Here is a 26,158-nt window from a genome sequence, read left to right as displayed (position 1 = left end):
ATTTGGAGCGGGACGCGGGGATGGCAGCGAGCAGGTAGATTCGTCCCCAGACCCGGCAGACCGACAACCAGACCGGCCGGAATCAGTCATTCTCTGCACGCCACTGGACACGGAATCGGGCGAGGTGGGAGAACGGGGCCCCAGACTCCGCAGTCTCACTGCGACTGTACGTACCGAGTCTGGAGAAGAACGTTGGGCCGAGGGCGCCATGAGTGGGGGATAAACACGAAGGAACCACTCAGTGCCCGAGTTCGAGACAAGCCAAGCCAACATGAAGCTGTAGACGACTAGACTGGCTGAGAGAGAGAGAGCATGGGGGTGCCGAGGATTGACTATGACGGCGCGGACAAAAGTCAAATTGAGGCATTTGGCCGAGATCATCCCGATCATCCACGGGTCCCCAGACCGGTCTCAGCCACGATCATGGTCGGTCAGATGAGAATCGGGATAACACACGCGAGCTATCGCGGCCAGTGATTTGGAAGCGGGCTGTTTTGGATCCAGAGAGATCCAGAGAGATCTAGAGAGAAGAGGCGCGGAGATGAGGCCAGACGCGGGCTGGTGCAGACAGAAGAGTGGGAAAAGAGGCCGGGAACGGCCAGCCAGACTCGCGTGGCCGGCGGGCCAGATCTCCCACTTGTCTTGCCCGTCTCTATTTCCGGCTGGGGATCTAAATCTCCTAGCTCACAATAGGAAATATACACGGTTCCTTGACACACCGATTGAGCAGACCCTGAGGTGATTCCGTCCCTGGTGTCAGTGTGTTGGTCCTGTGAGTCCGGGGTTGCTGGGTACCCGAACCGAAAATTCCAGCAAAGCTCCGGCCATTCAGCGGGCTCAGCCACGCTTTGCTCGTGGGTGGCAACCATGGATTGCCATCCTCCCCAGTCAACAATTGAATTCAGGGTCACTCCTTTTTTCTCACCGGAGCCGCTTTAGGCTTGGGCAGTCAACAAAAGAGAGTCTGGGCGTTCTTTTTCATCCCAATTACATGGGTTGTGAGAGCGAATTCGTTTGAGCTGAACGCCACCAGGATGCTTAATTTAGTGTTTTAATGCTCGTGTGATTGGCCCTGTAGGGATGAATCCCCGAGATATGCCCGCTCCTAGTCGAGTAGCAATTGCAAGCGAGAAATGGTTTGATTGCTGGGAGGTTGCGACGCTGATGGTCTGGTCCCAAAGTCTATTCTGGTTAGAGTTGGTCACCTGGCCCGGCAGGGAAGGGATCGACCGTCGATGTTGATGGAAGGTTCAGTGCATGTCTATCACCCATGGACATAGACATCATCATCATGCATTCGTATTACTTGCAGATAGCCAACCCACGATGTTCTTTCTCCTGTGTGGGACTGGGTGGACAAAACTAAGATGAAGAAAAGACAAAGAAAGATAAATTAGCGGGAAAGAAAAAAAAAATGACAAAAAAGAAATGAACATCTCCGATACGGGGAATCGAACCCCGAGCTGCCGCGGTCAAGTCTTTCGGTTTGAAAGGCGGCGATGTTAGCCGTTACACCATATCGGATGTGATGGAATATTATACCCCATTAATGCTTATACAATCCAGCTAAGAGGTGCCATGCCGGAAGCAATCCTTCTCGGTGTGTGTCTGTCAATGCAGGTCCACATTCCTTCCAACTTTTGATGGTTTTAAGACACTCATCGATTCAACGATTGGTGAATGTGAGAATTTATGTCAACGTGCTTTTTGTCTTAACCGAACTGATCCCTACCCAATCGGGTATTACAGGCGACGTGGTATATGAGTAGTGCATCATATACTGCTAGTGGGATTTAGAGTACTAATATATATATAATACTAGAGTTGTAGTTACTACCCTACGGACAACTACTTGACCAGACAACATCTTCAGAACCACCAATGTACAGTTACTACTAGTTAACAAAGCGGGATAGGAACTACTACCAGTCACCCCAGTACCATTGTACATGTATCTAGTACCTATAATATATTCGTCATTTTTTTTTTTCGCCCCCCACCATCAGAAGACGCCATTCACCCATGCACGCCTGCCCAAAGTTACAAGATGGAAGCCCCAAATATCTATGTACAGACAATATTTACCCACGCACCAGAACCGAAAAACACTATCGCTTACCATCGCCAGACGAGGAAGAAGTACCAACATAAAGCGAATTTGGCCACTCCCATGACCGATGCAAGGAATTCCTCTTTAACCAGGGTGACTTGGGAGGCACTTGCCCCTGGCCGCCGTGGCCCGCCACGCGCTGGCCTCCACTTGGCGCTGCCCACTTCGTCCTCATCTGAGCTCGCGTAAGTAGCGGACAAGGGAGGTGCGTTCACCGCACGGCTGGCCAGCCCGCGCGGCGACGGGAACGTGGAGCTAGACGTACCAGAAGATCGGGTCTTGTAGCGGGCCGCGCGCTGCGGGGGCGGGGAGCGATGTTCCGACAAGGGCAGAATGGGCTCGTCGGGACTCGTCTTGGATGGGAGATACTTTACAATGATCGCAGCGCGTACAAGGAGGACGCAGAGGGTGAAACCAAGGATAACCCCGTAATAGATGAAGACGGATAATTGATCCGGGAGAAGACACAGGTGGTTCTGGACCGTCCGGCCGGCATTAGCGGTGCCATCGGATTCACCAGTGGCGAGATCAAGAGGATTCCACAAGCTGGTGAGTACAAAGCCCGGTTGCCGGATCCCCATAGCCCATGAGAGGCTCTTCACCGTGATCTCCTTGGGAGAGCCGCTGAACTCGTGATGGGAGATCTCGCAGTAATCGTGGTCATCACCGGAATACATCTGGACCAAATTAGGCCCAATCTTCGAGACGATGTCTCGAGAAATGGTTGGGGTCAAGACATTCTGATATTGATAGCCCCGACCCATCGGAATGGCGTTCCGGTCATCCTCCTCCAAGCCCTCGCTACTAGGCGGATAGTGTTCGCGATAGGGCCCGCACGGCGTGGCCGGTCGGCGATACAGCGGAACGTGAGAAAGAAGGATCGTGGGAAACCCCGCAACCTCTGGCTTAAGCTGCGGGTCCACGGACGGTTCCAAGATATCAACAGCCCGATGCTGAAACTGACGGCCCTCAGTCTTATTGGCAAGCATGCGCAACGCCTCAACTTCCGCCCTGCCGCGATGCACGTTCATGCGGTCAAGAAAGTCCTGGGTATCTCTCCAGATGTGTTCATTTGGCTGTTCTCCATCGCCCGAGCCCATGCCCGAGCTGCCTGTCTCCGGGTCCGGCTGGTCCATGGCACTCAGCGACACAGTGTCGACAGAGACAAACGTATGGTTCCCAATGACATCAACGCGATTGCTCTTGCCAAAGAAGCTCTGGAACCGATCGCGCACCGGGATCTGGACACCCGAACCAAAGCCCAGGTCGTGATTTCCAGGCAAGCTAGTGATCAACCTCCGCCCGAGCGGGTGACGTACATGCTCATCACCATCTTTCCATGTATCCACGAATATTTTCACGAATCGATGGAACTCTTTCTTCCAGAATCGGTCCTTGTATTTCTTGTAGCGTTTCTCCGGGCTGGAACTGGATGCCGTAGCCCATTCCCTGCCTCCGTCGAAAAGGTCACCCAGAAACAAAACAGAATCTGGACCTAGTTCTTTCTGAATGGATGAGAAGGATCTCCGAAGGTATTGATCGGTGAATTTGACGGTCAACGTCGAAAGAGGCCATGGCCGGCCGGGATAGGTGTGAGGGTCGACTAATTGTGGGTCGGCGACGAAGGCGACATGATGTGGAATTGCGTCCTGGGGCTGTATCGAGCGAGCATGAGAAGTTAGCGGAAGAAAGAAAGAAAGAAAGGGATGAATTGCAACATGGATCACCTACCCATCTCTCCCAATTACCCCAATTGCATGCCTTCACGCTGTCTCGAAAGACAGTCCGTTCGCCCCACCATAGTGTGCAGATCCATAGAGCAATCAAAGCGTTCGAGACCGTGAAGACATATCTCGCAATCCGCTTGAATAGCGACCATAACCCATGTCTACTACTTGTCGCCTCACGTACATTCGAAGCCCACCGTTTCGGCCATGGCGGTGGTGATGGATCCCGCTCCGACGAGCCCGAGGACCACGCGGGAGAGCCTCGTCGAGCAGGACGATAAGAGTCGGCAACGGCGCTGTGCGAGTAGGAATAGCTCATCTTCGTTGTTTCAGCTTATGGATGGGCGAGCGCAGCTCTGCTGCATTGCGGTACCGAGGCTGACACGCGGGAGGTGGGCAGCTAGCAGTTGACCGAACCGGAGGTCATGCTTTGAGGAGCATCAACAATTGCAAGAGAAACACAATAAACGAGCGACAGGCCAGCTAGAAATTAGATATAAGAATGAGGGAATCAGAGTCAGTGCATGACGATGTGGGAATGGATGGTCCAACAAGGGGGATCGCCGCCGATTGACGGATGGAGACACGTCACGTGTGCGGCGGCCGGGCGCGACTCTTTTTGAGACATTCTCCCCCGTTTTGGCCCCAGGCCGCGAGATTCAGGGCCTTGGGAACCCTTGGCAGCCATGGCACTGCCAACGCACTCCACACACTCCACTCCGGTCCATAATTCAGGGGGATCGTACTACTGCAGAAGATAGAGCCAGATCACATGCAATGATATTGCTAAGAATACATAAGAAGAATAAGAACGTCTTGTTTTAAAGAATGTAATTACACTTGCCAGTGACAAGTCTCATCACATGCAGCCATCGGAGAAGTTCACCCAACATGCACCAAGTTTGTCTCGGACGCAACATCAACAACGGCCAGTCCAGTCACATAGGTACCAGTAATATGAAAAGGGGGTATGTTGAACAGAAAAGGAAAATTAATATGGTGAGGTTGTAAGGAGGGTGTAAGAATAAAAGAATCATAGGGGAGGTAGAATTGGTATCGAATCACCTCACGGCGATTGCTTGGGGCAACACTGGCCACCCCTGGCACACTCCTCGCCACATTCCAGGAGGCACGCCTGCGGATCACCATCAGGTACACTGGGTGCTCGACTGGGAAGCGTCCCCGAGGCGGAGGCTCCGTTGCTGCCGCCACGGCAGTCCGAGGGGGCCGCAATTGTGTCCTCAGTGTCACTGTCAGGCGCAAACTCCGGCTGGATCGTCGACGAATGGATTCCATAAGCGTGCAAGCACTTCCTCACTTGCCTGGCCAGACGCATATAGCGTTCTGAGCCTTCGCCCTTGATCTCCGTGTCCACTTGGATATGGATAGAGGCGACTAACTTGGTGTCGCTCAGCTGCCATACGTGCAGGTGGTGGGAGCCGATGACGCCTGGAAGTCCTTCGATGTCCTCCTTGATATGGTCGATGCTCAGGCCGTGGGGCGCTGCCTGCAAGAGAATTCGGGACGCAGCCTTGCATAGGGGAATGGCGGAGAGCAGAATGATCACAGTGATAACAAGCGAAATCCCAGGATCCACGTAGAATCTCCAAGAATAATCGGTCAACCAGATGATAAGAGCAGAAGCGATGACGCCGATGTTGCCCAGTGCATCGCCCATCACATGAAGGAAAACGCCCCGCATATTGAGATCGTGACCATGGCCATGGCCATGCTTTTCGTCTTTGGGCTTTGGTTGAGCATGGTTGTGGAATTTGTGGAGATCCTCATCAGCTGCCGCAGTCCGGGATCGGGCAGATGACTCCGTCTCGTCGGTATATTTACCAGTACGACCGCCTTGACCAAGGAGGGCTGAGCGCTCAGATGGCTGGCTATCGGCGCCCTCTTGGAACTCGCTGTCCGAGCCGGATTGTTCATCATCATAACGGGTTTTACTGGCTGCGATAATCTCCTGTCTCATACTAGCGGGGTGAATCTGGATGTCTGCCGGGTCAACATATCCACTGTAGCGACGACGTTGACTATCGAGGGTCCGGCGGCGACGCGAATAGGGAGAGTGTGGCTCGGCACCACCAGTCTGCTTAATCCACATGTTGTCAGCTTCATAGATTTGATAGATACTGGTCCACTAACGTTATTCTGGCCATCTGCGTGCACGTGGTCATGATCGTGGTCATGCTCCCCAGCGTGCACATGATCAACATCTGCGCCTTCTTCCAGATCTCCAGGGCCATGACTGTGGCCGTGCCCGTGGGAGTGGTCATGGAACAGCACAAGGCCAATTATGTTTGACAACAAGCCGAGACATCCGACGATGCAGACGAATTTCGGGTTTTTGACTTCCTGAGGCTCAACGAGTCTTTGTATAGCTTCCAGGAAAATCGATAGACACAGGGCGACCAGGAAGACGCCATTGACTAAGGCACCAAGAGTTTCTGCGCGTTGCCACTAGATAACCAGACCGTCAGGATGAGCAGTGGATATGTGGGAGTGAGTCAAGCTTACCCCGTAAGTGTACATTTTCGAGTTGGTTTCGCGGTTGGCGACCTTGACAGCCCAGAGTCCCACACACAGTGATAATACATCATTCAGCTGTACCGATACTCGTCAGAATTATGCTACCTAGGGCTTTCGGGTAGAAGGATGAGGCCAAGCGTACCATGTGAAACGAGTCGGCAACCAGGGCAAGGGAGTGAACAGAATAACCTGCGCGGAAAATTATCGTTAGAGGCGCCTGGGAGCTTATAACAGTATGAAGACAAACCGGCAATCAATTCCAACAAGAAAAATGCCGTATCAATCGCCAACAGGATCAAGATCCTGTTTGTCTTGGAGAGACCCATGATAGTTGAGGTCTTGCGCTCACTGGCGCGAAAATGGACGAGAAAAGGGACGGATGACGGCAGACTCCCAGTCTAGGCGTGGTTGTAGCTGTTCATATGCGAAGGTCCGCCGAGCAGTATACCAAGCAAAACTAGGAGGAAACGCGAACAAGCTGGAAAAGAGGAGGAGAGAAGAGGACAGGAAACGGAAGGCCAGGCGATAAATAAGTCATGGAGGGATGAGGAAGACAGAGTTACTCGCATTTCTTTGGAGCGACAAAGTGGAGAGAGACAGAGTCCGCCGGAAGGCCGACCGGACCAAAGTGGCGTTAGTTGCTGCGCCGGCCTCAGGCGCCCATCCGGCCGCGGCGGGGTTTAGCGGCCAGCCTTATCATCATTCATCTCCACTAGTAGTTACTCCCTGTCAACTACCTATTCATCTCTCGTCTACTTTTTCCCAATGATTCCTAATTACAATGACTCCAGAGTGATATTCACCGTTTGATACATCACCTTGATACTTGGTCAGAGCTGCAAAAAGCATCATGCTGGCACCCTTGGAAATCTGCCTGCCACATGCACTACCCGAAGTTGGTGCTTGCAGCTGCCGACATCATCAAGGTACAAAAGTCGGTGGTACCGACTCCACAGTCACTGGTTTCTCCACCGTCTCCTGAACTGCTGCTATACATAACCGGTACGCCGCAACGATCTCCCGTGTCTCCTCAAGTGATCGTCCTGACTTTGCTAGGATATGAGTTTATTTTTTACAGTCTCGTATCGACTTGCTGCGTCGCGGTCTGTTCTTCAATGTTCGGCACACAAGACTGCAAGCACAGCAGCGTCTTTGTTGTGTGTGTAACATCCTGACTCGGAAGAAAGAAAATTTTGGCACTAAGGCCAAAGACTAATGCAGCGGCTAGTACGCCATGGGCGACCGTCAGTGCGCTAGCCATGCAACTATATTCTATTTTAGCGAGCAGCCGACCGGCTAGACAATGATTCATTTTGCGAAATGAAGTGTGCCGTAGGGGTCTGTTTGAGATTTCCACGGAGTGCTCATCGGCTCCCCTGATTTCTCGTGAAGACATGGGATAAGCTTAGTATCTGGACGGCCTCTGGAGAGGCTTGATTGTGAAATGCACCTTGACGGATCAGTGTGACTAGGGCCCAAGTAAGTCAAACGTAACGTCTACGAAGCAGATCTAAATCGCTCAATGTCTCGGAGATTATGGCTTGCGCGCCATACATGATTTGATCCACTGTCGCCAATTTCACCAAAGAAGCTTCTCTATGCTGAAACTTTAGTTCCACACCCAACTTGGGATACTCTTCCAACAGTCCCGACAGATTGACCGGAATCGCTCCCGATATTTCCGGCTTATATTGATGGGTACTTTTTAGCCCCTCCACCTATTATCTAACGGTATCTTGGTCAAGATCTGGCGCACCTGCGATGTCAAGCGCTTTTGGAAGTGAACCAAAACCCGTATAGCGGAGCATCACAACCCTGCAGGGGTTAAGCGAAAGTCACTACTTCCCACAACGTACTAATCCCTCCAACATAATTAGCTATGGTACTGAACAAATTTTCAGTAGTAATGGCTGACTATTGCGACATGGCCTATGGAATCCGAAGTCCGTCCAAGCCATTCATGTTATGTCGCCAATTGCACCCATAGTACCCATATTGTCTGGAGCGATAGTTCTACTCCAGTTTCCCTAAATTCGGTTCCAATAGTATGTCAGAGAATATACCCAGTAAAGCTCATAGGGAAGTACTATACGCCTGTACTCAAAACAGTCACCATATAATGGGTCTCTCCAACATCAATTCCTACGCCGTATACGCCGGCGGCGGCGACATCTCCCTCTCCCCCTCCCCCTCCGAACTCTCTTCCTCCAACCAGTACTTGGTATCCTTGCTATCCAACTTCTTCTCATTCACCGGGATCTTCATTTCCTACATGCCGGACAACAGTCAGCAAAAATCAAAACACAATAAAATAAAGAGAAAAGAAGGAAAAACATTACCCTAATATCCCCCTTCTTCAACACCACCACCTCCTCCCCCTCCCTCACCTTCCCCACCAACACCCCATCCTTCCAAACCCCATTCCTAACCACCATTCCCTCAAAATCTGTCTTCACCAGCACACAACACACCACATCACAATCGACCAGCTTGCACCGCTGCACCCGACTCTCATCCGCGATCATGCACTTGGTGACATTACTCCGCCAGAGAGAACTACCGCCCATCAAACAAGCATCTTTTACGTGGCTGCGCTTGACGGAGGAGCGATCGCGGAGAATCACGTTGGAGAGGATGCTCCGGTGCGAGTAGGCGTAGATGCCGAAGGAAGCGTGCGTAGCTTCGGTGCGGGAGACACTGGCGTTAGTGAGAGTGGTGTGTTTTAGGTTGGAGCGGGAAGTGGAGGAGTGCGTGACGGTGCAGGAGGTTAGGGCGGAGCGGAGGAGCGTGGTGGGGGTTCTGCTGCCGGAGCAGGTGATGGTTACGTCGCGGAGATCGCTGCGGGTGATGGTGTCGGAGGGGGTGAGGTCGGTGAAGGTGGTGTTTATGAGGGTGGAGCGGGTGATGGTGGGGAGGGTGGATGTCGATATTGAGGTCATTGTTGTTGGTTCAGGATTGGTAGTCGTCAGTGGTAAGGTTGTTGTTTGCTTCAAAATAGAATGTGGTAGATAAGGTTAGACTGATAAAGCAAGGGAGAGAATACGTTGCTGCCTGTCAGCACTTGGGATAAATAGTAATACTCGGACAGTACCCAGAAGTCTATGCACGTGTTACCTACTTGTATGTATACTGATGGATGCCTGGGAAGGATTTAATAGCTACTTAGTTACTAGTAGTTTAGGCTCCTGGATTTTGCACCTGACTAAGAACATCCAAGATACGCAGCTACGCAGGGCTGAGCCGCAGGGACCGTGGGCTGAAGGCCACTTGCTCCACCAGTGATTGATTGTTCCAGTGAAAAGCCAAAGGATAGACTTCTTCCTACCCATCTGACTGTAAGTCAGGCCACTGTAGTAGGTTAACTGCGTGATCTCATATACTTCTGCGTTAATCTACCACCTCGAGTAACTGTTTTAAAGGATCGCGTTCTCCCCGACGGTTGTTGTTGTTGCCCCGTTGTTAAAAGGATCGAAGCTATAGCCCGGAAACTATGGATATCGTCACTGGCACCATGGACCTTTCGGGCTCAGTTAATGGCTTGTTTATCATGAGAATTATTATTGTTGTATTAGCTAGAGACATCTAAAACATCGGTAAGCAAATAGAGCTATGCTATCCCGAATACTGTCGCGCGATGCTCATACTTCATATATAAGTTTCCACACAGAGATCACTTCGTTGATTTCACGAACCTAAAGAGTCGAAAACCTGAATTAAAGAGCAGACCTTGGTGCCAAATCTAAGTAATCCTGTAGATGGCGCATATGCATACGTAACTGAGACATGCTTGTCGGGCTAGACGGGCCTATCTTTTCCCATTCATTTTTCCCTGTGGCGCAAGATCTGGGCTGGTTTCGTTGTGGCGGATGCCTAGCGCGCGACATGGTTATGGGTGTGCCATTTCCTAGCACGGGTGGCTCTGACGCTCCTAGGTGAATTTACCACGAATGAAGATGTCTTGAAATACAGGCAATCTGAAGGAGAAGTCCCATAGCTTGATATCTTTCGTGTTCGTGGGCTACATAGAATGGTTATGTCGAGGTAGGCATCCCGAAGAACTGTACGCACCTTTGGGATGAGGAATAACATCCCGCGGAACCCTGTGCCACCGCGGCAAGTTGTGAGGGTGGCGGCGCGTAGGAAATAATATGCCGCGGATTCTATTGGGTGGAATGATGGTTCGTGAGAAACCAAGAATGAGAGCGCTGATACACCTGCAGAAGGATGTAAGGTTGCCTGCTTAGGAAGTCAAAATCTGGGTTCTGAGAGCTGCTGGGCCGGAGGAGCCGGTAGGAGACGAGAAAAGACGACTAAAAAAGCCTTGGCTGCTTGCCCAGGGAATTTGGCATGGCTTGGCTATGAAATCGGTGTACTTCGCCCCTAAAGCAAGGCGCTGTTTGCCAGTTTCACACATTCGCTGTCTTCGCCCTCAGATGTCAGAGGGGATGCTGGCTGTCATGAACCCAAATCTATCAGAACAATGTAAATTATCACCCTCCACGCGAGTCAAGTCGTACAAGAAGCGGCAGATAACGCCTCTTTTGTAGATAAAGCAGTCCAGACCCATTCTTTGGAAGCAAGGGTACGGTGAGCACGATCAGTTGAACGGACCCCTTGCTTCACCTTGTAGACATACAACAGTTCTTAAGGATCCGATGCCAATTTCACAAGGTTAAATGGTGCTCTTGGAAAAACTTAGTTGTCAGTGTAGGGCTCGACGTGGTTGTTAGGCTTTGACAGCCCTAAACAACGAATATGACAGCGGATTTGGATCGAAAAGGTACCATCGTGAGCCTCGAGAGCATCCAAGATGGCGAAATCGGCATTCTCGATTCGGATGTGGCCACCCCCGGAATTAATGGGGATGGAATGCCGCGACAGTTCAATTGGCTTTCAACCCTTGGAATTTCTTTCTCGATCACGAACTCCTGGGCAGGGTACATGGTAAGCATTTATGCCAATGCGCCAGTGATATCTTCTGAAGCGTACAATGTATGCAGAGCAACTTTGGCCAGATCCTGGCTTATGGCGGTCCTCGACTAGTGATATTTGGATCTATCTGCGCCTTTGTCGTTCAAATCATTGTAATTCTCGGACTTAGTGAGCTGGCATCGGCCTTTCCGGTATGCTCTCTGCTATTGTGTTCTTGAGCCTTGTTATGATCGCATGGCTCACAGGACTAGTCAAGTGGAGGTCAGTATTATTTTTGCTACATGCTCAGTCCGACCAAGTCGAAAAGGTTTTCTGCATTCGTTGTCGGATGTATGTCTGTCTTAGCATGGTGGATAGTGACGTGGGTTGCACTGCCCCAGATCCGCCGATCGACAAGGTCCTGATGATCGTTGCAGATCTTCCGGTATCCAGATGGTTACGGCCTCCGTTGGGGGAATAGTCAAGTTTTGGCACACAGAGTATATGGCGGCCCAATGGCACATATACCTGATATATCTTGCTATATCACTGCTCACACGTGAGGATCACTGTCCAAGATGGCAACTCGGAGTAGCTAACCCACTAGTGATACCGATATTCTTGGCTCCGAGTAAAGTCAACTGGACGGCTCAGACGGCTCTCTTCCTATCCCTTACGGGCATGGCCCTCATTATCATTATCACACTGGGTATGTGCCAGGAAAAACAACCAGCATCTTTTCTGCTGCAACCTGGATACGGGAGATCTGGCTGGAACGAAGGTACTGCGTGGATGCTGGGCGTGATGAATACGATGTATTCTATGACTGGGATCGATGCTGGTATGTCTGTATCCGTGAGCCACAATAACTTTTGTCGCCTACTGACCGACCGATGATACCCCAGCTATTCACATTAGCGAAGAGCTCCCTCAACCAGAGAAGCGTGTTCCTCAGGCCATGACAATGAGTGTAATTCTGAGTCTCGCTACCTGTCTTCCATTGTCTGTTGCACTGGTGTTCTGCATGTCCGACATGGAAGCGGTTGTGAACTCGGAACTCCCAAGCTTGGAACTGATCTATCAGGCGTATGTATTTGAGCTGACCTCTTTGATAAACTAATCCTAACTGCTATGTTCAGCACCAAGAGCAAAGGCGTTACTACCTTTCTGTCAGTGTGGCTCTTGATTGTCTATGCTGGTAAGTCCGCGGACACCTTCACATGCGCCAATTGAGCTGACCGCCAAAATATAGCCTCAATCCCGTCCCAATGGGTGATTTGCGGCAGGATTGCATGGGCTTTGGCGCGCGATGTAAGCGCCTGTATAACACACTGATGGTTCCAAGTTGACTCGACCAGATTAACTCCCCGTCAGCAAGATACTTTGCCAAAGTTGACGACAAGCTAAAGTTCCCTGTTCGTACCACGGTCGCTAGCTTTGGCTTTGTCGCTATCTATAGCCTGCTATACTTGGTTTCCTCAGGCGCTTTCAACATTATTACCAATAGTGCGATTCTCTTCCTCCACATAACTTACGTGGTACCTCAGGGAATAGTTTTGATTTCAGGAAGAGTGCGCACACTACCACGTCGATATTTGAACCTCGGCTGCCTCGGCTATCTCTGCAACGCCTTTGTCATCTTGTGGATTGTTATACTTGGAGTGTTTGTCTGCCTGCCCCTTGGGTTACCGGTAGAAGCCGAGTCGATGAATTATACATCTCCCGTGCTAATTGGTCTGTTTGGCCTTGTGATCATGTTGTGGTATGGGCTAGGAAGGATAGCATTTCAGGGACCCCAGATTGACAGGGGCATTATGCAGGAGGTAGATTCTGGTCTCAAGTGAGCGGAGTTAGTTGAGCTGGTGGCTCGCAACGGACGTGGCAGTCAGCCATTGCTTCCAGACTTGGAAATTTGTGAAACCTCAACGACGCGAGACTGCAGTCAAAACCTTGCTCACTTTGCCTGCGCCGACTTGACACGTGATGGAACGTACGAAGTCAGCAAGTTATATTTGATACTCTATACCGTGAGCGGGAACAGACGGTCTGGATACTGCTTCGAGGTCTGTACGACAGTGATAAGAGAGACTCTCCGATAGACAAAGTGTGTCCTGAGTACAGACCCCGTCATTCCGAGACATTGAACGGGTGCAATGTAACTCGGGCATTCACTTCGGAAAGGTGGCATAAATGTTGCCTGCGTCAGAGTGGCATCAACCGCCCTTTTGCTACAAAGATCACCCCCGTCCCCTCCCCTTTCCCCTCCTATTTATTCCTTGTACGATTTCATTTCATCCACCATCTCCGTCCCTCCCTCTTTCCCCTGCAGGACATAACCACTTCTTTAGAAAGTCTGCTACGCCTCGCAGCTTGTTCCATCAACAAGCAAGCCGCATACTCCAGACAACGCTCAAATCCCACCGTGGACTCACATCTCTCTAGCCAAGAATCGCTCCCAGCCATGGATGCTCACCTTGATCTCACTCTGCCTTCGACCTGCCCGGAACTTCACCAAGGCAGTAATGCCAACTGGGACGATGCCTCTTTTGCTCTCTATTCCATGGTCGGACTGTCTTCCGAGGACTTGGATAAGCTTACCACCGCCTTAAACCGGGAGTGGAAGCAGGAGATGACTGACGAAGCGATGCCGCTTGTTCGCACCCCTACCGTGTACGACTTCAAAGGGGAAAGCCTCCGAGACGTTGTCCGGGCTCATGTGGAGCTGGACAAGGAATTCACTCCGCGTGATGATGGTGGTGCGGAAGGCGACATTCATTGGTACCCCACGGCTTTTGTCGTTGTCACCACTCGCGAGTGGGAAGAACAAGGACTCTTGTTGGTGTACGCGGGCGTCGAGGAGAAGGAATGTCCCATGGACAAGTTTTTTTTCCACATCGACGTCGCTAATGTCATGTTGTCAAACTTTGAATTTCGGCGACGCAGGGCCCTCATCATGCAAGTTCAATTGGGAATTAGGGCATGGAATGATAGCTGGCATAAAATGATAGCTTAGATATCGTGCTGCAAGCTTACTCTCCCTTCCTCTCTTTATATTTCTCTTTCATAATACTGGAACGTGTGTGACACTTCCCGCCGATGATAAGATATGCTATTTGCTAAACTCTACTATTCTCCATAACTAGTCAATTTCACGAAGTACTACAGGAAGCTACCTTATCAGGCCCTTGTAAGACTGAGGCTATGCTCGCTGTAAGGCTCCTATTTTGGACCATTTCCCTTCTTTTCATCCCTCTTCTTCCCCACAGTTCTCCTTCTCTCATTTACAAACCTGCGCTTGTCACGGCAGCCACACAACCTCTTGTCTTATTCTCAAATCAGCCGAATGCTCAGCAGATCAATTCGAATTAATCTTGTGCCACAGTCCATTCAAACCAACTACAATATCTCAGCCGAAATGGACACTGTACCACCAAAATACTGATCCCCTGAAGCTACTCATGAATAGTTTAGCTATAAACGACTATTAAACTCGTGCATTAGCAGTATAAAACCCACAACATGAAGTCCGCCAGTTCCCAGAAATCCTCTATACAAGCCATTGAGCACTACCCCAGAGCACCATGAAGCAACTCCTTCTCTTCCTAGGCTTTCTAGCCTTATTCACCCTCTCATCAGCAGTAAGTGTAGCATTCAACTGCGACAACTCTCATGTTGGCAGTAAACACCACACTCCTTCCCCATTCTCAGTCCTCTATTACACACCATAATCCAAATTCTCCATCTAAATAGACGTATGCCTAAATATGGGCTTCGGTACCCCGAATTGCACAAATGTTGAGTATACCAAGAGGGGGCCTGCGAGGTGGGATATTGAGGTTGAGGGAAGAGGAGGATTTCATAATCTGGATAGTGGGATGGAGATTGGGGAGGTGGTTTATCGGACCGGGCTTGGGAATGGCACGGTGTTTGATGATGGTGGTAGTGGTGATAGTGAGGGTGAGGGTGGGGACAGGGACGGGGACGGGGACGCATTTGAGGATGTTATTCAGGTGGAGGAGGACAGGGTTGTGGGAGTGGCTGAAGGGTGGGAAGGGGGTGAGGGTGTATTCCTGGATTGATTGACCAGAAACATTGATGTGAGTGCAGGTTGTATATTTGTGAGAGGGCAGGGTCTTGTGCATATTGGTCTAGGGGTATTATTGAAATGTAATACTAAATAGTAGACACAGCTTTCAACAAATGGGGCTGTGGTTTAGTGGTATAATATTCCCTTAGCATGGGAGAGGTCCGGGGTTCGATTCCCCGCAGCTCCATTTTTTGTGCTTTTTTGTTTCAGTCCCGGATAGATCAGACTGCTGCAGATTGGTGTAGAAGAGTCTATCTTTTTCTTTTCTTTTTTTTTTTATCTGGACATCTATGATACCAGCCATAGTGTACAATTCTGGATAACTTCAGGCCCACAATATTTCTGCTCCTTCCTTGTTTGCTGGGAACCTAAACACCCATATCTCGTTTCTCCCCACACCATCTTAATGAGCTCAATTACCAACACTATCCCGAACCTCCTACAAATCGAACCTAACGAGGTCCAAGTGACTTCCTGAGACTGTGAGACTCTTAAGTAGCCATAGACGTGATGAGTCTCCTACTCTGTCGGACAAGTGAAGAGAACCAACAAGGGAAGTGACGACTATGGAATGTAATCCTTATAGAATGATCCACTCGATGAGATAGCACCGCCACATATGTTAACCAAGGATGCAGAAAGAGTCTTTGAGGCAGGGGTGATTAGACTAATCAACAAGGCTGTGTTCCTCATTCCACACCTCAGACCACTACCGCGTTATGCCATTTTGCATCCGATATACTGCCGTTCGAACTTCAAGCCAGCAATCTATACCGCTATTGAGCCTTAGTTCCTCTTAGTAGAGGTTGGCTTGCTTACATGTTGATTTTCTTACACCCAAGACCCGTATTATCTCTGCTGTTGATGACCATTGCTAACGTTCACGTGTCCAGCGCAATGATCTACTGCGTCTGTTCCCCTGCAGAGCTTCTCACCGCTGCCGTCATGAACCATGTTTATCTACTGTCGCAAACCTTTGATTCACCCTTTGTTGATTGGGCCGGAAGTCTTCAATCCAAGCACTGGGGGAGGTGCTGCGCCGCAACATTAATACTTCGCCCCACCCCCCTTCACTCTATACAAATCTCTTCGACATCGCTGAGTTGATCCTTACATCGGCACACATCCCCAGAGCAATATTATATTCCAATTTACATGTATTACTACCCTCGGTTATCGACATATCCACGTTCTGACTCGCTTATGTGACCATCTCAGTTTACCGCAGCTGAATTCCTTCTATGACCGACATCGTACCCGCCTCATACTGAACTCTTGGCCAGATGTCTGCAAACATCCTGAGTTTGACAGAGCTAGGATGTCTCATACAGCAGCGCTATCCAGGTATCTCTCGTGATGAAGCCTATGTCCGACTTTTCCACGACCTGAAACCTCTTATGGATCCTACGGCGAAAGGATCGTTTAGCATACTAAAAGCACTTGGTATTATCTTCAACAAGCCAGTTACTAGCCTCGTTGCCTCTGCAAGTCGTATAGCCCAGCGCATCCTCGAAGCCATTTCCCAGCACCCTACGTGCACGTCCCAGCCCGTCGAGGATAACCCCAATGACATCTCGGATCAGATAATCATACAAATGCTCCGCAACCTCGCAGCGACCGCTGGGGAACCTACAAACGTGGCAGCTGGTACCGGTTTCTCTCTCCGTGGAGAGAACTTGATTGAGCACAGGTTTGGTGGGTACGTCGTTGGAAGTTCACCGTACAAAATGAGCAAAAACAACAGACCATTAACAAAACAATAAGCAGCTTCACTGGCGGTTCAGCCCAAACGTTCAAAATCCTCAGTAATTCATTCAACGCTGGGCCTGAATTTACTGCCGTCTTTGCTTCGTGTGCTCTGGTAAGTACAGCCCTCGATACACAGACAAAACCGAGGGAGTTACAGATCATCGGGCTACGTCTCCAGGATGTGCCAGATGAACTGAGCTATCAGACGACTGCAAGGGTTCAAAGCTGGCAGACCCAAGGCTTCGGGTTATTCATATATAGATTTGTCGACAATGAGATTGAGAATGCTGGTGGAGAAACGTCCGTTGGCCGTCATGCTTTCTATGTCTACAATCGGACAACCAGTGCCAACGAGGTCTTCGAGAGACGGGCCCGGAAAAGCCCCTTCCCATCCTCCTTCGGCGGAATGGCCTCCAACCTTGAGGCTGTATTTTCCCTAATGTGGCAGAATCGTCGGTCGCTTCGACAAATAGATCCGGTCAACGCAGATAACGTGGTATTCCACTTGCTAGTCCCAGCGAAAAGGACCTTTGTTATTGCTGAAAGAATGGCTATCGATGATGGAATTGGGAAGCTAATCATCAAAGGGCACACGGACGAAGGTGCCTACTATGCGTGGTTCAATATTGTATCTGTGCCACGGCAAGTGGTACTATATGATGTCGGGAACCTCAATACAGACTCTGCCGATCTCGACAGATCATGGAAAGGTGAGAAGAATAGTGCACGTGCATTTTTCGGCTGCGGGCTCGTTACAGTTATCACCGGTTTTTTTATCCCCGCGGCAGCGCCATACTTCGCTTGGCTGTGTTTTGCATCATTAGCGATGGCAATGAAGTATGGCGTAGTGGATCATATGCGACGGAGTTTCCGGTCCCCTCCTCGAATTCTCGGTCCTCCATCAGGGTTTCGCCAAGAATGAAGATTGTTATGTAGTGACCTAATTAAGACGAGGTATTTGATTGGTACTCTTATCGAACAAAATGGCCGTTTAAAGATATGTATTCCAATAACCATCGTAGATGCAGCTGATGGAGGGCTAATCATACTTGAAGCTATGCTTGAATTGGTGATTAGCGGAACCACAATTATCAACACCACCAAGGTACTCCGTGATACAAGTACTTCTACAAATAGACCCCCAACCTGCTTCACAGAAACATCCCCCCTCAGCATCCGATCCATCCGACCTAGCCCCGCCGGATCACCACAGGGCTCGAGGAAAAACAAGCTTCAGCAACCGTTAGTCCCGCAGCTGAGTGGGTCAATCAGCCACCCACTCCATAGTCATGCTCTCGATTCTCTTAAGAAAAGCAGGGTGCACTCACACCCCACAGTGACCTTGAATGAAAGATAAGCCGGAAATAACTCGGGATCGACATGTCTTACCAAGTCATGAAGTGACAAGATTGTCTGCGCGGGTTACGCGCTGGTGGAGCAGCCGGTATACGTCATTGTCGACATATCCTGATGCCGAGATGTTGACATAACTTCTAGCATCTGGTCTACATAAATACTACCGACTGGTAGTAATGTTTTACATATAATGAGTACTAGGAATCATTTCAATTAGTTCGATCACCATCCATATCTCGATCGTCTGCTCCTAAACAATGACGGTTCCCGTTGAAGATAACTTCGATTTTGTCGTTGTTGGCGGTCTGTTTCTATTTCTATTCCCCTTATATGGTCTACCATCTGACAAGAAGTAGGCGGCACAGCTGGAAATGTCGTGGCCGGTCGACTGGCCGAGAACCCCGACGTGAGGGTTTTGGTCATTGAAGCAGGCGTTAGGTATGTCCTCTACGCAGTCGACTAACCAACCAATCACTGTGCCGTTCTGACAGAAGCCAGCAACCCGGGCGAGATCTCTGAGATCACCACGCCATCATCAGCCTTTGGACTGCGTGACAGCCAGTATGATTGGGCGTACAAGTCTACCATGATAAACAAGCCGTACTATGAGCGGGTAGAGAAGCCTAACACCCGGGGCAAGGTACTCGGGGGGAGTAGCTCTTTGAACTACTATACCTGGATTCGAGGGAGTAAGGGGACTTTCGATGCATGGGCGGAATATGGGGGTCCTTCCTGGAATTGGGATGGGTGCGAGGAGTATTTCAATAAGGTAAGTCATGAATAACAAGTAGTGGAGCACAGGATAATGCTGAATGAACTAGCCCGCTACCTACCACGACGACGACAACCTCTACCCCTCAGAGCTATCCAGAATCGGCCGCAACGGTCCTCTGCACGTATCCCACGCGGACCTCGTGCCAGAACTACACACCTTCCGAGACGCCCTGACTGAAGCATGGACCAGCAAAGGCCAGAAGACATGCGAGGACATCTACTCCGGCAAGATGGAGGGTTTGACGCACTGTGTCAACAGCATCTACGGCGGGGTGCGGTCGACCAGTGCATCGTATTTGACTGATAAGCCGAACGTGACGATTCTGAGTTCTGCGATCGGGAAGAAAGTCAACTTCGATGGTGTCAAGGCAACAAGTGTCACTGTAATTGGCGCCGATCGGACTGAATTGACTTTCACTGCTAAGTATGAGATTATACTCGCGTGCGGCGTCTTCGAGACACCAAAGCTGCTGATGCTCTCCGGGATTGGTGCAAAGGACGAGTTAGCTCGTCATGGCATTGACTCGGTTGTGGATTCGGAGCATGTTGGCCAGAATTTGCATGATCATCCTATTCTTGCGCATGTGTTCCGGCTGAAGGATGGGACTGGTCTTGATGGTCATCTTCTCCGTGCCGGTCCTGCGCAGAGCGCTGCTTTGCAGAAGTATCGCACTAGTAAGAAGGGGCCCTTTAGTAGTGGGTTACTGGAAATGGTAGGTCTGCCACGCATTGATGATCGTCTGGAGCGATACAAGGAGTATCGCGAGGCGAAGGCGCAGAATGATGGTAGGGATCCATTCGGGCCGGAGGGGCAGCCGCATTTTGAGATTGATTTTGTGGTAAGTCACCTTTCTTACCCTTTAATTAGCGAGAAGATATTGATGAGTTGCAGCCGATGTTCTCCGACGCCTTCCAATGGCACTTCCCCGTTCCTCCCGAAGGCGACTGGCTGACCGTCATTGTCGATCTTCTCCGCCCGCTGTCCAGAAACGGAGAAGTGAAGCTCAACTCGGCCGATCCACACCAACAACCATACATCAATCTGAACTTCTTCTCCAATGAACTTGACATCCTAGCCTTGCGGGAGGGCGTCCGTTTCGTGGACGATATCCTCATGACCGGAGATGGGATGAAAGAGATTCTCGGGGAAGACTACCCATGGCCTATGCCCCGGCATTCGGATGAAGCCATGAACAAAATGATCTTGGAGCGGTCGCAAACGGGATACCGTAAGCTACTCAATCAATCACTCAACTTGGACGCGCACAGCAACTAACTCATGTTCACGTCATAGACCCCTGCGGCACGGCCCGACTGTCCAAGGACATTGCCCAGGGCGTGGTAGACCCGGAGCTTCGCGTCCACGGCGTGCAGAATCTTCGGGTCGTGGATGCATCCATTATCCCTCTTATTCCTGACTGTCGGATTCAGAATGCTGTGTATATGATCGGGGAGAAGGTGAGTCACTACTTCAACCTAGAAGTTCCTTTTGGTGAAGAATGCATGCTAAAACCACGCTAGGGCGCGGACATGATCAAGGCAGCTTATCCGGCGCTTTATCGAAGCTGATGGAAACCGATAGGTTGCTGGTGGCGTCAGCACAACTAAGCTTAACTGGAGCCATTGGCCAGGATGGATAGATCGACTATCATATGAGTTATATCTGACACAAAAAGACACTGACTCACGTAGAAATCTTACTATCTTTTCGGTTCATTCCCCATAATAGCGGAAACAGAAGCGCAGGAACACAGTCAGCATTAATCAGCCAGGTTGCTAGTGAGCCTATTTGTCAGCTACTATGGGATGGCTAGTTAACCCTCTCCCCTCTCCATCCATTTCTCTACATAATTACTAGATAACCCCGGACAAGAACCCCAGCACCTATTTTAATTCCTAGCCTAGCAAATCCAAACCTACCCCAACCTATCATCCAAATTTAAAATACTAGCCCCTCGCCACAACCATGGATCTCACCACCTCCACCTCATCCGCCCCCGCCACCCCCGAAGTCATCACCGGCAGCTGCCTCTGCGGCGGCATCCAATACGAAGTCACCGGCGAACCCATGAAACGAGTAATGTGCCACTGCGACAACTGCCGAAAGTTTACGGGGTCCAGCTTTATGGCCAACAGCTTTATGAAAGAATCAGTTAGTTCTTCCTTCTCTCTCTCCCTCTTTATCTTCTTATCTCGAGAAACATCTGAAGCTAACATATGTCTAGCAATTGACCATCAAATCTGGCGAGTCCCTCATCCAGAGCTTCACGGACACTAAAGTCGACACCGGAAGTACGTTGCAACGACGATTCTGTCGCGTCTGTGGATCCCCGGTGTATGTGACTAGTAGTCGAGCTGAAGGGTTTGTGGTGGTGCCGTCGGGCACGATGGATGGGGAGGCGGCCAGGAAATGGAGGCCTCAGGTGGAGTTTTATTGTAAGGCTAGGAGGGAGTATTTGCCGGAGGTGGAAGGGACGGAGGTGCTGGAGACTAGTAATTGAGGGGTTCTATTCTTGTTCTTGAGGGTTGGAGTTGGTGGGGATTGAACTGGGAAGTGGATTGGAGGGGCGTTGGTGAGTGAGAGATGATATCCTTAGTTCTTATTGTTTGTGAGGGGGCTGTGTATAGATGGGTTAGATTATATGATCGGATACTTGGAAATGATGTTGACAAACAATCTGTCTATATATGTTGGAATTACATCCTAGAGAAGGGACAACCATGTCACTGTCTGATATAGAACATGGAACGGATTAAGCTTGATTGGCATGGCATTGGTGACTGGTCGATGTGGTCAGAATGATGTCTCCCCTTTTTATCCCTGAGGTAACCTCTAGACTACTCATCTGCAAGCAAGACTTGATGGGAAAGCTGAGAACGAAAGTCCATATATGCTATTAAATTAAGTATCGCTAACAGACGGACTCAATAGGTCCGACAGGATAATAGTACAGTCCTCATTCCATGTAGACTAGCCCCAGACTTCTAAGGTCTCCAATCATTTACTGCTCCAGGGAAGAGCATCCGAGAGCCACAAGACCGTTCTACACTGGCGTTAGCCTGACATCATATCTTCGTAGGAAGAAACTTACCAAGAGGTTGATCTCAGTGCAGCACTGAGGAGCTGATGTGCAGCTGTCGTCGTAGTCCTTGCCTGTATTTCTCGTTAGTAACCCATTATCCAGTCTTGAGGAAGTAAAGAATCTGGCAACATACAAAGAAGACCGATGGAGCCAACAATGTTGGAAGCATCAATGCCCAGGTCCAGAAGAATAGGGTCGACAAGAGGGTCAAGAGGAGTAGTGAGGGAGCCACAGCACAAGATGGGAGGGATGCATTGCGCCTCCGTGACGGTACTGATGGTGCCATCAGAGGTGCCTCGCTGAGCGGCCACTTGCTTCACCTGATCCTCAAGAGACGCAGTGCTGTCCTGAGCGGCGGGGATGGCCGAAGCAACGGCGGTGGTGGCAATGGCCAGGATGGAGAGAGCGGTGGTGAACTGCATTGTGGTGGTGATGATGATGATGATGGAATTGCAAAGATGCAGGAGAATGAGCGCTGCTGGTGCTGTGTGAGAATGTCTTTGGATTGTAGTATTCAGCTTTTGTCTGATGCTGGAAGAATTACAGAGGGACTCAAGCGTCCTATATAGGTTTGAGCAGAGGCCAATTACTAAGGATCGAAATCCAAATCATGGTGTTGAGCTGAAAGTCTGAGTTGTATAGTTCCACGGAAACTCCCAATCAAAATCCTGATGGTTATCTCGAGGTAGTTCCTTCAGTCACACTCGGTCGAGAGTACCGATGGACATTACCTCAAAAGCAAGTCGCATCGGGATAGATCGGTGCTGTGCAGACGAGAGACTATCCGGTTTCCGGAAGCTGGAGCATGGAAGGGTAAGCCGAAGGATTTCCGGATGAACGACGCCCCAGTCATAGTCTGTGGCACCTTGGTCTCCTGCAGGTACCGCTGCAAGCGAAGAACTCTATGGAGAAGTCGATCGATCATTCCCAATTCTGGGGAAGACCGTACCTGCATGGGACAGAGTTAGAATCCAATAGTTCGGAATCTGGGGCCAGCTGAATAAAGCCTGCCTGTCAGGCAACGCCGTCTTATCAGTTGAACCAAATTAGAACTCATTCGGGTGGCGAGTCAGACACAACCCTAGCCATCCAAGGACAAGAGGCATGCGCGATAGCCGGATAAAAATTGGGAACGATCTATAGAATAACTATTTGGAATTGAAATCTCCGAATGTGCAGTGAGCGTTGCACTGCATTTGGGTCGCATTTAGATCGCATACCCCAGGTTCAAAGTGCGGTTCGTGGCTAAAGTACCGCGAGTGAATGCAGTCGGTGTTTCCCGGCCAGCAAACCGAGGATCGTTCATGGACAGGGACAGGCAGGACCCCATATCGAGCCTCATCCCTGATCAGGTACCATGATCTCAGCTGGATCACAGGAACAACTACTCTCAGCCTTGCAGCTGGAGGAACTGATAGACGATCCTTTACGTAAATCCACATTGGGTATAGAGCCAAGCGCTCAGATAGCAGATCCCTTGACATGTTCGCTGGATGGAATTAAGTTCACATGAGATCGGAGATTTAGTTGGACTGGGGGATGTGGAAAAGCCACTAGTTGGCTGAGCAATTAAACCCATTGTCGATCTATCAAGTATGCTGTCATGCATTCGATTACATGAGAGATAAGCGGGCATAACTTGAATTTGGATGATGATAAGAACACAAAAGGCAATTCCAAATAAACCGTGGATAGCGTGCATAACGGACAATGCCTTGTTGTCTTACTCAGCAAGCATGTGAATACAGCACAACTATTATGCAGATCACCTGACTGTTATCGCAAATGTGGCGGTGCAATGCGGCTCGTGCCAAGACGGGTTGCGCCACAGACTCGCGACACAAAAAGTGCAAAGTCGAAAGTGAAGCCCAAGTCGGTCAATATCCGCCCTCTGCGATCCTCCCCTCCAGCTTCTTCCCCAGACTCTCCCCTCTGGGTTTTTTTTCCTCCTATCCCTTGTAATTCCTATATTCTGAGGGCCATCCCCAAATCAGACATCATGGCTCCCATCTCTATCGCAGACATCGTCGCCGCTCTGCCGGCCGAAGACACCTGGGGCCCCGCTACCGCCAGCGACAACATGCTGCAGGGCGTCCCCTACGCTCCCTTCTCCAAGGGTGACAAGCTGGGTCGTATGGCTGACTGGACTGCCGAGTCCAAGGACCCTAACCGTGCCGGTCGCCAGGCCTACAACCGCAACTACAGAGGTATACCTTTATCCTAAATATATCCTAGCCAAGCCAAGACCAAGCAACTAACTGTTTCCCTCCAGACCAGCAAGTCTACGGTGCCGGTTCCTCCAGCCTCTTCGCCGTCCAGGTCGCCGAAGACGAATCTTCCTTCTCCGTTGTCGACAACACCCGCAGCTCCGCTAAGCGTACCTTCGGCCGTGGCGGTGGTACCGTCTTCCGTGGCCGCGCCCAGCGCGGTGGTGCCCAGCGCGGTGGTCGTGCCGGCTTCCAGCGCGTGGGCGCTGGCCGTGGCCAGGGTGGTGACCGCTACTACGACAACCGTTCTGGTGGCCGCGGCAACCGTGGCCGTCGCTTCGGCTGGAAGGACTACGACAAGCCCCAGCGCACCCGTGAGCCTTCGGTCAACGTCCGCCCCGACTGGAACATGCTGGAGGAGGTTGACTTCAGCCGTCTGTCCAAGCTGAACCTCGAGGCCCCCGAGGGTGAGGACGTCGACTCGTATGGTTTCCTCTACCACTACGACCGGTCCTACGACAAGGCGCCCGTCAAGAACGCCGAGCGCCGTCTCCAGTCCCTCGACCGTGCCGCCTACAACGTCACCACCACCCAGGACCCCGTCATCCAGGAACTGGCCGAGAAGAACGAGGCCACCATCTTCGCCACCTCGGACATCCTGTCCATGCTCATGTGCGCCCCCCGCAGTGTCTACTCCTGGGATATCGTCATCGTCCACCAGGGCAACAAGATCTACTTCGACAAGCGCGAAGGCGCCTCCCTGGACCTGGTCACCGTTAACGAGAACGCCGCCGACGCTCCCCTCGAGCTGGCCGACTCCGCCAACAAGCAGGATGCCATCAACACCCCCAGCGCCCTGGCCATGGAAGCAACCTTCATCAACCACAACTTCGCCCTGCAGACCGTTGTCGAGTCCGAGGACAGCAAGGTCTCCCTGGCCCACCCTAACCCCTTCTACAACGCCGCCGAGGAGACCGAGCCCCTCGCCTCCAAGGCCTACAAGTACCGTCGCTTCGATCTCTCCCTGGAGCGCGACGACGAGCCCGTCAACATGATCGTTCGTACCGAAGTCGACGCCATCATGAAGAACCCCGTCAACGGCGAGGACCAGCAGCTGCTCGTCAAGGCCCTCAACGAGTTCGACAGCAAGGCCCAGGGCTCCGGCGGTGCCCTCGACTGGCGCAGCAAGCTCTGGTCCCAGCGCGGTGCCGTTGTTGCTACTGAGATGAAGAACAACAGCGTCAAGCTCGCCCGCTGGACCACCCAGGCCATCCTCGCCAAGGCTGACGGCATGAAGCTGGGTTTCGTCTCTCGTGCTAACCCCCGCTCGGCCGCTGGTCACGTCGTCCTCGGTGTTGTCGGCTACAAGCCCCGTGATCTGGCTGCCCAGATGAACCTGAACCTCGGCAACGGTTGGGGTATCGTGCGTACTATCGTCGACCGCATCCGTGCCCTCGATGCCGATGAGGATGAGGACAAGGTCACCAAGTACGTCCTTATCAAGGACCCCAACCGTCCTGTGCTGCGTCTGTACAGCGTCCCTGCTACTACCTTTGAGGAGGAAGAGGAGGTCGCTGCTGAGGAGCAGGAGGCTGCTGAGGAGGAGGCTGAGGAGTAAA

At 51.0% G+C, this 26,158-nt stretch overlaps 14 protein-coding genes and 2 non-coding genes across 16 annotated transcripts; 9 read left to right on the top strand and 7 right to left on the bottom strand.

Annotated features, from left to right (window-relative positions):
* Positions 1-312: 312 nt before the first annotated feature.
* Positions 313-1,280, top strand: An15g03930 (hypothetical protein; the record flags this gene model as incomplete). The annotated part of the gene is made up of 5 exons (XM_059744628.1): positions 313-426; positions 505-648; positions 761-887; positions 1,079-1,167; positions 1,218-1,280. 5 exons carry the CDS (start codon positions 313-315, stop codon positions 1,278-1,280), a joined length of 537 nt encoding a protein of 178 aa, XP_059606492.1.
* A 156-nt stretch (positions 1,281-1,436) lies between these two features.
* tRNA-Glu (TTC) lies at positions 1,437-1,524 on the bottom strand. Its single transcript has one exon. It is a non-coding gene; the product is annotated as a tRNA-Glu (tRNA).
* A 478-nt stretch (positions 1,525-2,002) lies between these two features.
* An15g03910 (uncharacterized protein) lies at positions 2,003-4,156 on the bottom strand (the record flags this gene model as incomplete). Its single annotated transcript, XM_001396891.3, has 3 exons — positions 2,003-2,030; positions 2,120-3,765; positions 3,842-4,156. The coding sequence occupies 3 exons, from the start codon at positions 4,154-4,156 to the stop codon at positions 2,003-2,005; spliced, it is 1,989 nt and encodes a 662-aa protein (XP_001396928.3).
* Positions 4,157-4,903: 747 nt separating this feature from the next.
* Positions 4,904-6,698, bottom strand: An15g03900 (uncharacterized protein; the record flags this gene model as incomplete). Its single annotated transcript, XM_059744627.1, has 5 exons — positions 4,904-5,628; positions 5,946-6,303; positions 6,361-6,447; positions 6,515-6,561; positions 6,620-6,698. 5 exons carry the CDS (start codon positions 6,696-6,698, stop codon positions 4,904-4,906), a joined length of 1,296 nt encoding a protein of 431 aa, XP_059606491.1.
* Positions 6,699-6,906: 208 nt separating this feature from the next.
* Positions 6,907-7,633, bottom strand: An15g03890 (hypothetical protein; the record flags this gene model as incomplete). Its single annotated transcript, XM_059744626.1, is given in 4 exon segments — positions 6,907-7,064; positions 7,176-7,246; positions 7,263-7,355; positions 7,449-7,633. The coding sequence occupies 4 exon segments, from the start codon at positions 7,631-7,633 to the stop codon at positions 6,907-6,909; spliced, it is 507 nt and encodes a 168-aa protein (XP_059606490.1).
* Positions 7,634-8,330: 697 nt separating this feature from the next.
* An15g03880 (hypothetical protein) lies at positions 8,331-9,311 on the bottom strand (the record flags this gene model as incomplete). Its single annotated transcript, XM_059744625.1, has 4 exons — positions 8,331-8,399; positions 8,436-8,466; positions 8,519-8,640; positions 8,760-9,311. 4 exons carry the CDS (start codon positions 9,309-9,311, stop codon positions 8,331-8,333), a joined length of 774 nt encoding a protein of 257 aa, XP_059606489.1.
* A 193-nt stretch (positions 9,312-9,504) lies between these two features.
* On the top strand, positions 9,505-10,919 carry An15g03870 (hypothetical protein; the record flags this gene model as incomplete). The annotated part of the gene is made up of 5 exons (XM_059744624.1): positions 9,505-9,650; positions 9,839-9,912; positions 10,247-10,304; positions 10,429-10,498; positions 10,617-10,919. The coding sequence occupies 5 exons, from the start codon at positions 9,505-9,507 to the stop codon at positions 10,917-10,919; spliced, it is 651 nt and encodes a 216-aa protein (XP_059606488.1).
* Positions 10,920-11,182: 263 nt separating this feature from the next.
* On the top strand, positions 11,183-14,296 carry An15g03860 (uncharacterized protein; the record flags this gene model as incomplete). Its single annotated transcript, XM_059744623.1, is given in 7 exon segments — positions 11,183-11,316; positions 11,375-11,495; positions 11,594-11,634; positions 11,685-12,124; positions 12,189-12,481; positions 12,658-13,123; positions 13,282-14,296. Coding segments are annotated over 7 exon segments (2,510 nt in total), but the record flags the coding sequence as incomplete, so codon positions are not given.
* A 568-nt stretch (positions 14,297-14,864) lies between these two features.
* Positions 14,865-15,362, top strand: An15g03850 (hypothetical protein; the record flags this gene model as incomplete). The annotated part of the gene is made up of 2 exons (XM_059744622.1): positions 14,865-14,961; positions 15,034-15,362. 2 exons carry the CDS (start codon positions 14,865-14,867, stop codon positions 15,360-15,362), a joined length of 426 nt encoding a protein of 141 aa, XP_059606486.1.
* Positions 15,363-15,485: 123 nt separating this feature from the next.
* tRNA-Ala (AGC) lies at positions 15,486-15,557 on the top strand. The gene has a single exon. It is a non-coding gene; the product is annotated as a tRNA-Ala (tRNA).
* Positions 15,558-16,653: 1,096 nt separating this feature from the next.
* On the top strand, positions 16,654-18,041 carry An15g03830 (hypothetical protein; the record flags this gene model as incomplete). The annotated part of the gene is made up of 3 exons (XM_059744621.1): positions 16,654-17,069; positions 17,138-17,231; positions 17,277-18,041. The coding sequence occupies 3 exons, from the start codon at positions 16,654-16,656 to the stop codon at positions 18,039-18,041; spliced, it is 1,275 nt and encodes a 424-aa protein (XP_059606485.1).
* A 691-nt stretch (positions 18,042-18,732) lies between these two features.
* Positions 18,733-20,818, top strand: An15g03820 (uncharacterized protein; the record flags this gene model as incomplete). The annotated part of the gene is made up of 7 exons (XM_059744620.1): positions 18,733-18,778; positions 18,832-18,913; positions 18,974-19,244; positions 19,297-19,966; positions 20,122-20,478; positions 20,544-20,707; positions 20,771-20,818. 7 exons carry the CDS (start codon positions 18,733-18,735, stop codon positions 20,816-20,818), a joined length of 1,638 nt encoding a protein of 545 aa, XP_059606484.1.
* Positions 20,819-21,215: 397 nt separating this feature from the next.
* Positions 21,216-21,826, top strand: An15g03810 (uncharacterized protein; the record flags this gene model as incomplete). Its single annotated transcript, XM_001396882.3, has 3 exons — positions 21,216-21,401; positions 21,475-21,729; positions 21,782-21,826. 3 exons carry the CDS (start codon positions 21,216-21,218, stop codon positions 21,824-21,826), a joined length of 486 nt encoding a protein of 161 aa, XP_001396919.3.
* Positions 21,827-22,251: 425 nt separating this feature from the next.
* On the bottom strand, positions 22,252-22,754 carry An15g03800 (uncharacterized protein; the record flags this gene model as incomplete). Its single annotated transcript, XM_001396881.3, has 3 exons — positions 22,252-22,293; positions 22,342-22,403; positions 22,466-22,754. 3 exons carry the CDS (start codon positions 22,752-22,754, stop codon positions 22,252-22,254), a joined length of 393 nt encoding a protein of 130 aa, XP_001396918.1.
* Positions 22,755-23,030: 276 nt separating this feature from the next.
* An15g03790 (hypothetical protein) lies at positions 23,031-23,816 on the bottom strand (the record flags this gene model as incomplete). The annotated part of the gene is made up of 3 exons (XM_059744619.1): positions 23,031-23,206; positions 23,282-23,360; positions 23,553-23,816. 3 exons carry the CDS (start codon positions 23,814-23,816, stop codon positions 23,031-23,033), a joined length of 519 nt encoding a protein of 172 aa, XP_059606483.1.
* Positions 23,817-24,331: 515 nt separating this feature from the next.
* An15g03780 (uncharacterized protein) lies at positions 24,332-26,157 on the top strand (the record flags this gene model as incomplete). The annotated part of the gene is made up of 2 exons (XM_001396879.3): positions 24,332-24,539; positions 24,605-26,157. 2 exons carry the CDS (start codon positions 24,332-24,334, stop codon positions 26,155-26,157), a joined length of 1,761 nt encoding a protein of 586 aa, XP_001396916.1.
* Position 26,158: the final 1 nt, after the last annotated feature.

This window comes from Aspergillus niger (genome assembly GCF_000002855.4).
Source record: "Aspergillus niger supercontig An15".
In the NCBI taxonomy this organism is placed as follows: domain Eukaryota; kingdom Fungi; phylum Ascomycota; class Eurotiomycetes; order Eurotiales; family Aspergillaceae; genus Aspergillus; species Aspergillus niger.
Note: the sequence above shows the minus strand (reverse complement) of the source record. Positions and strands in the feature narration are given on the sequence as shown.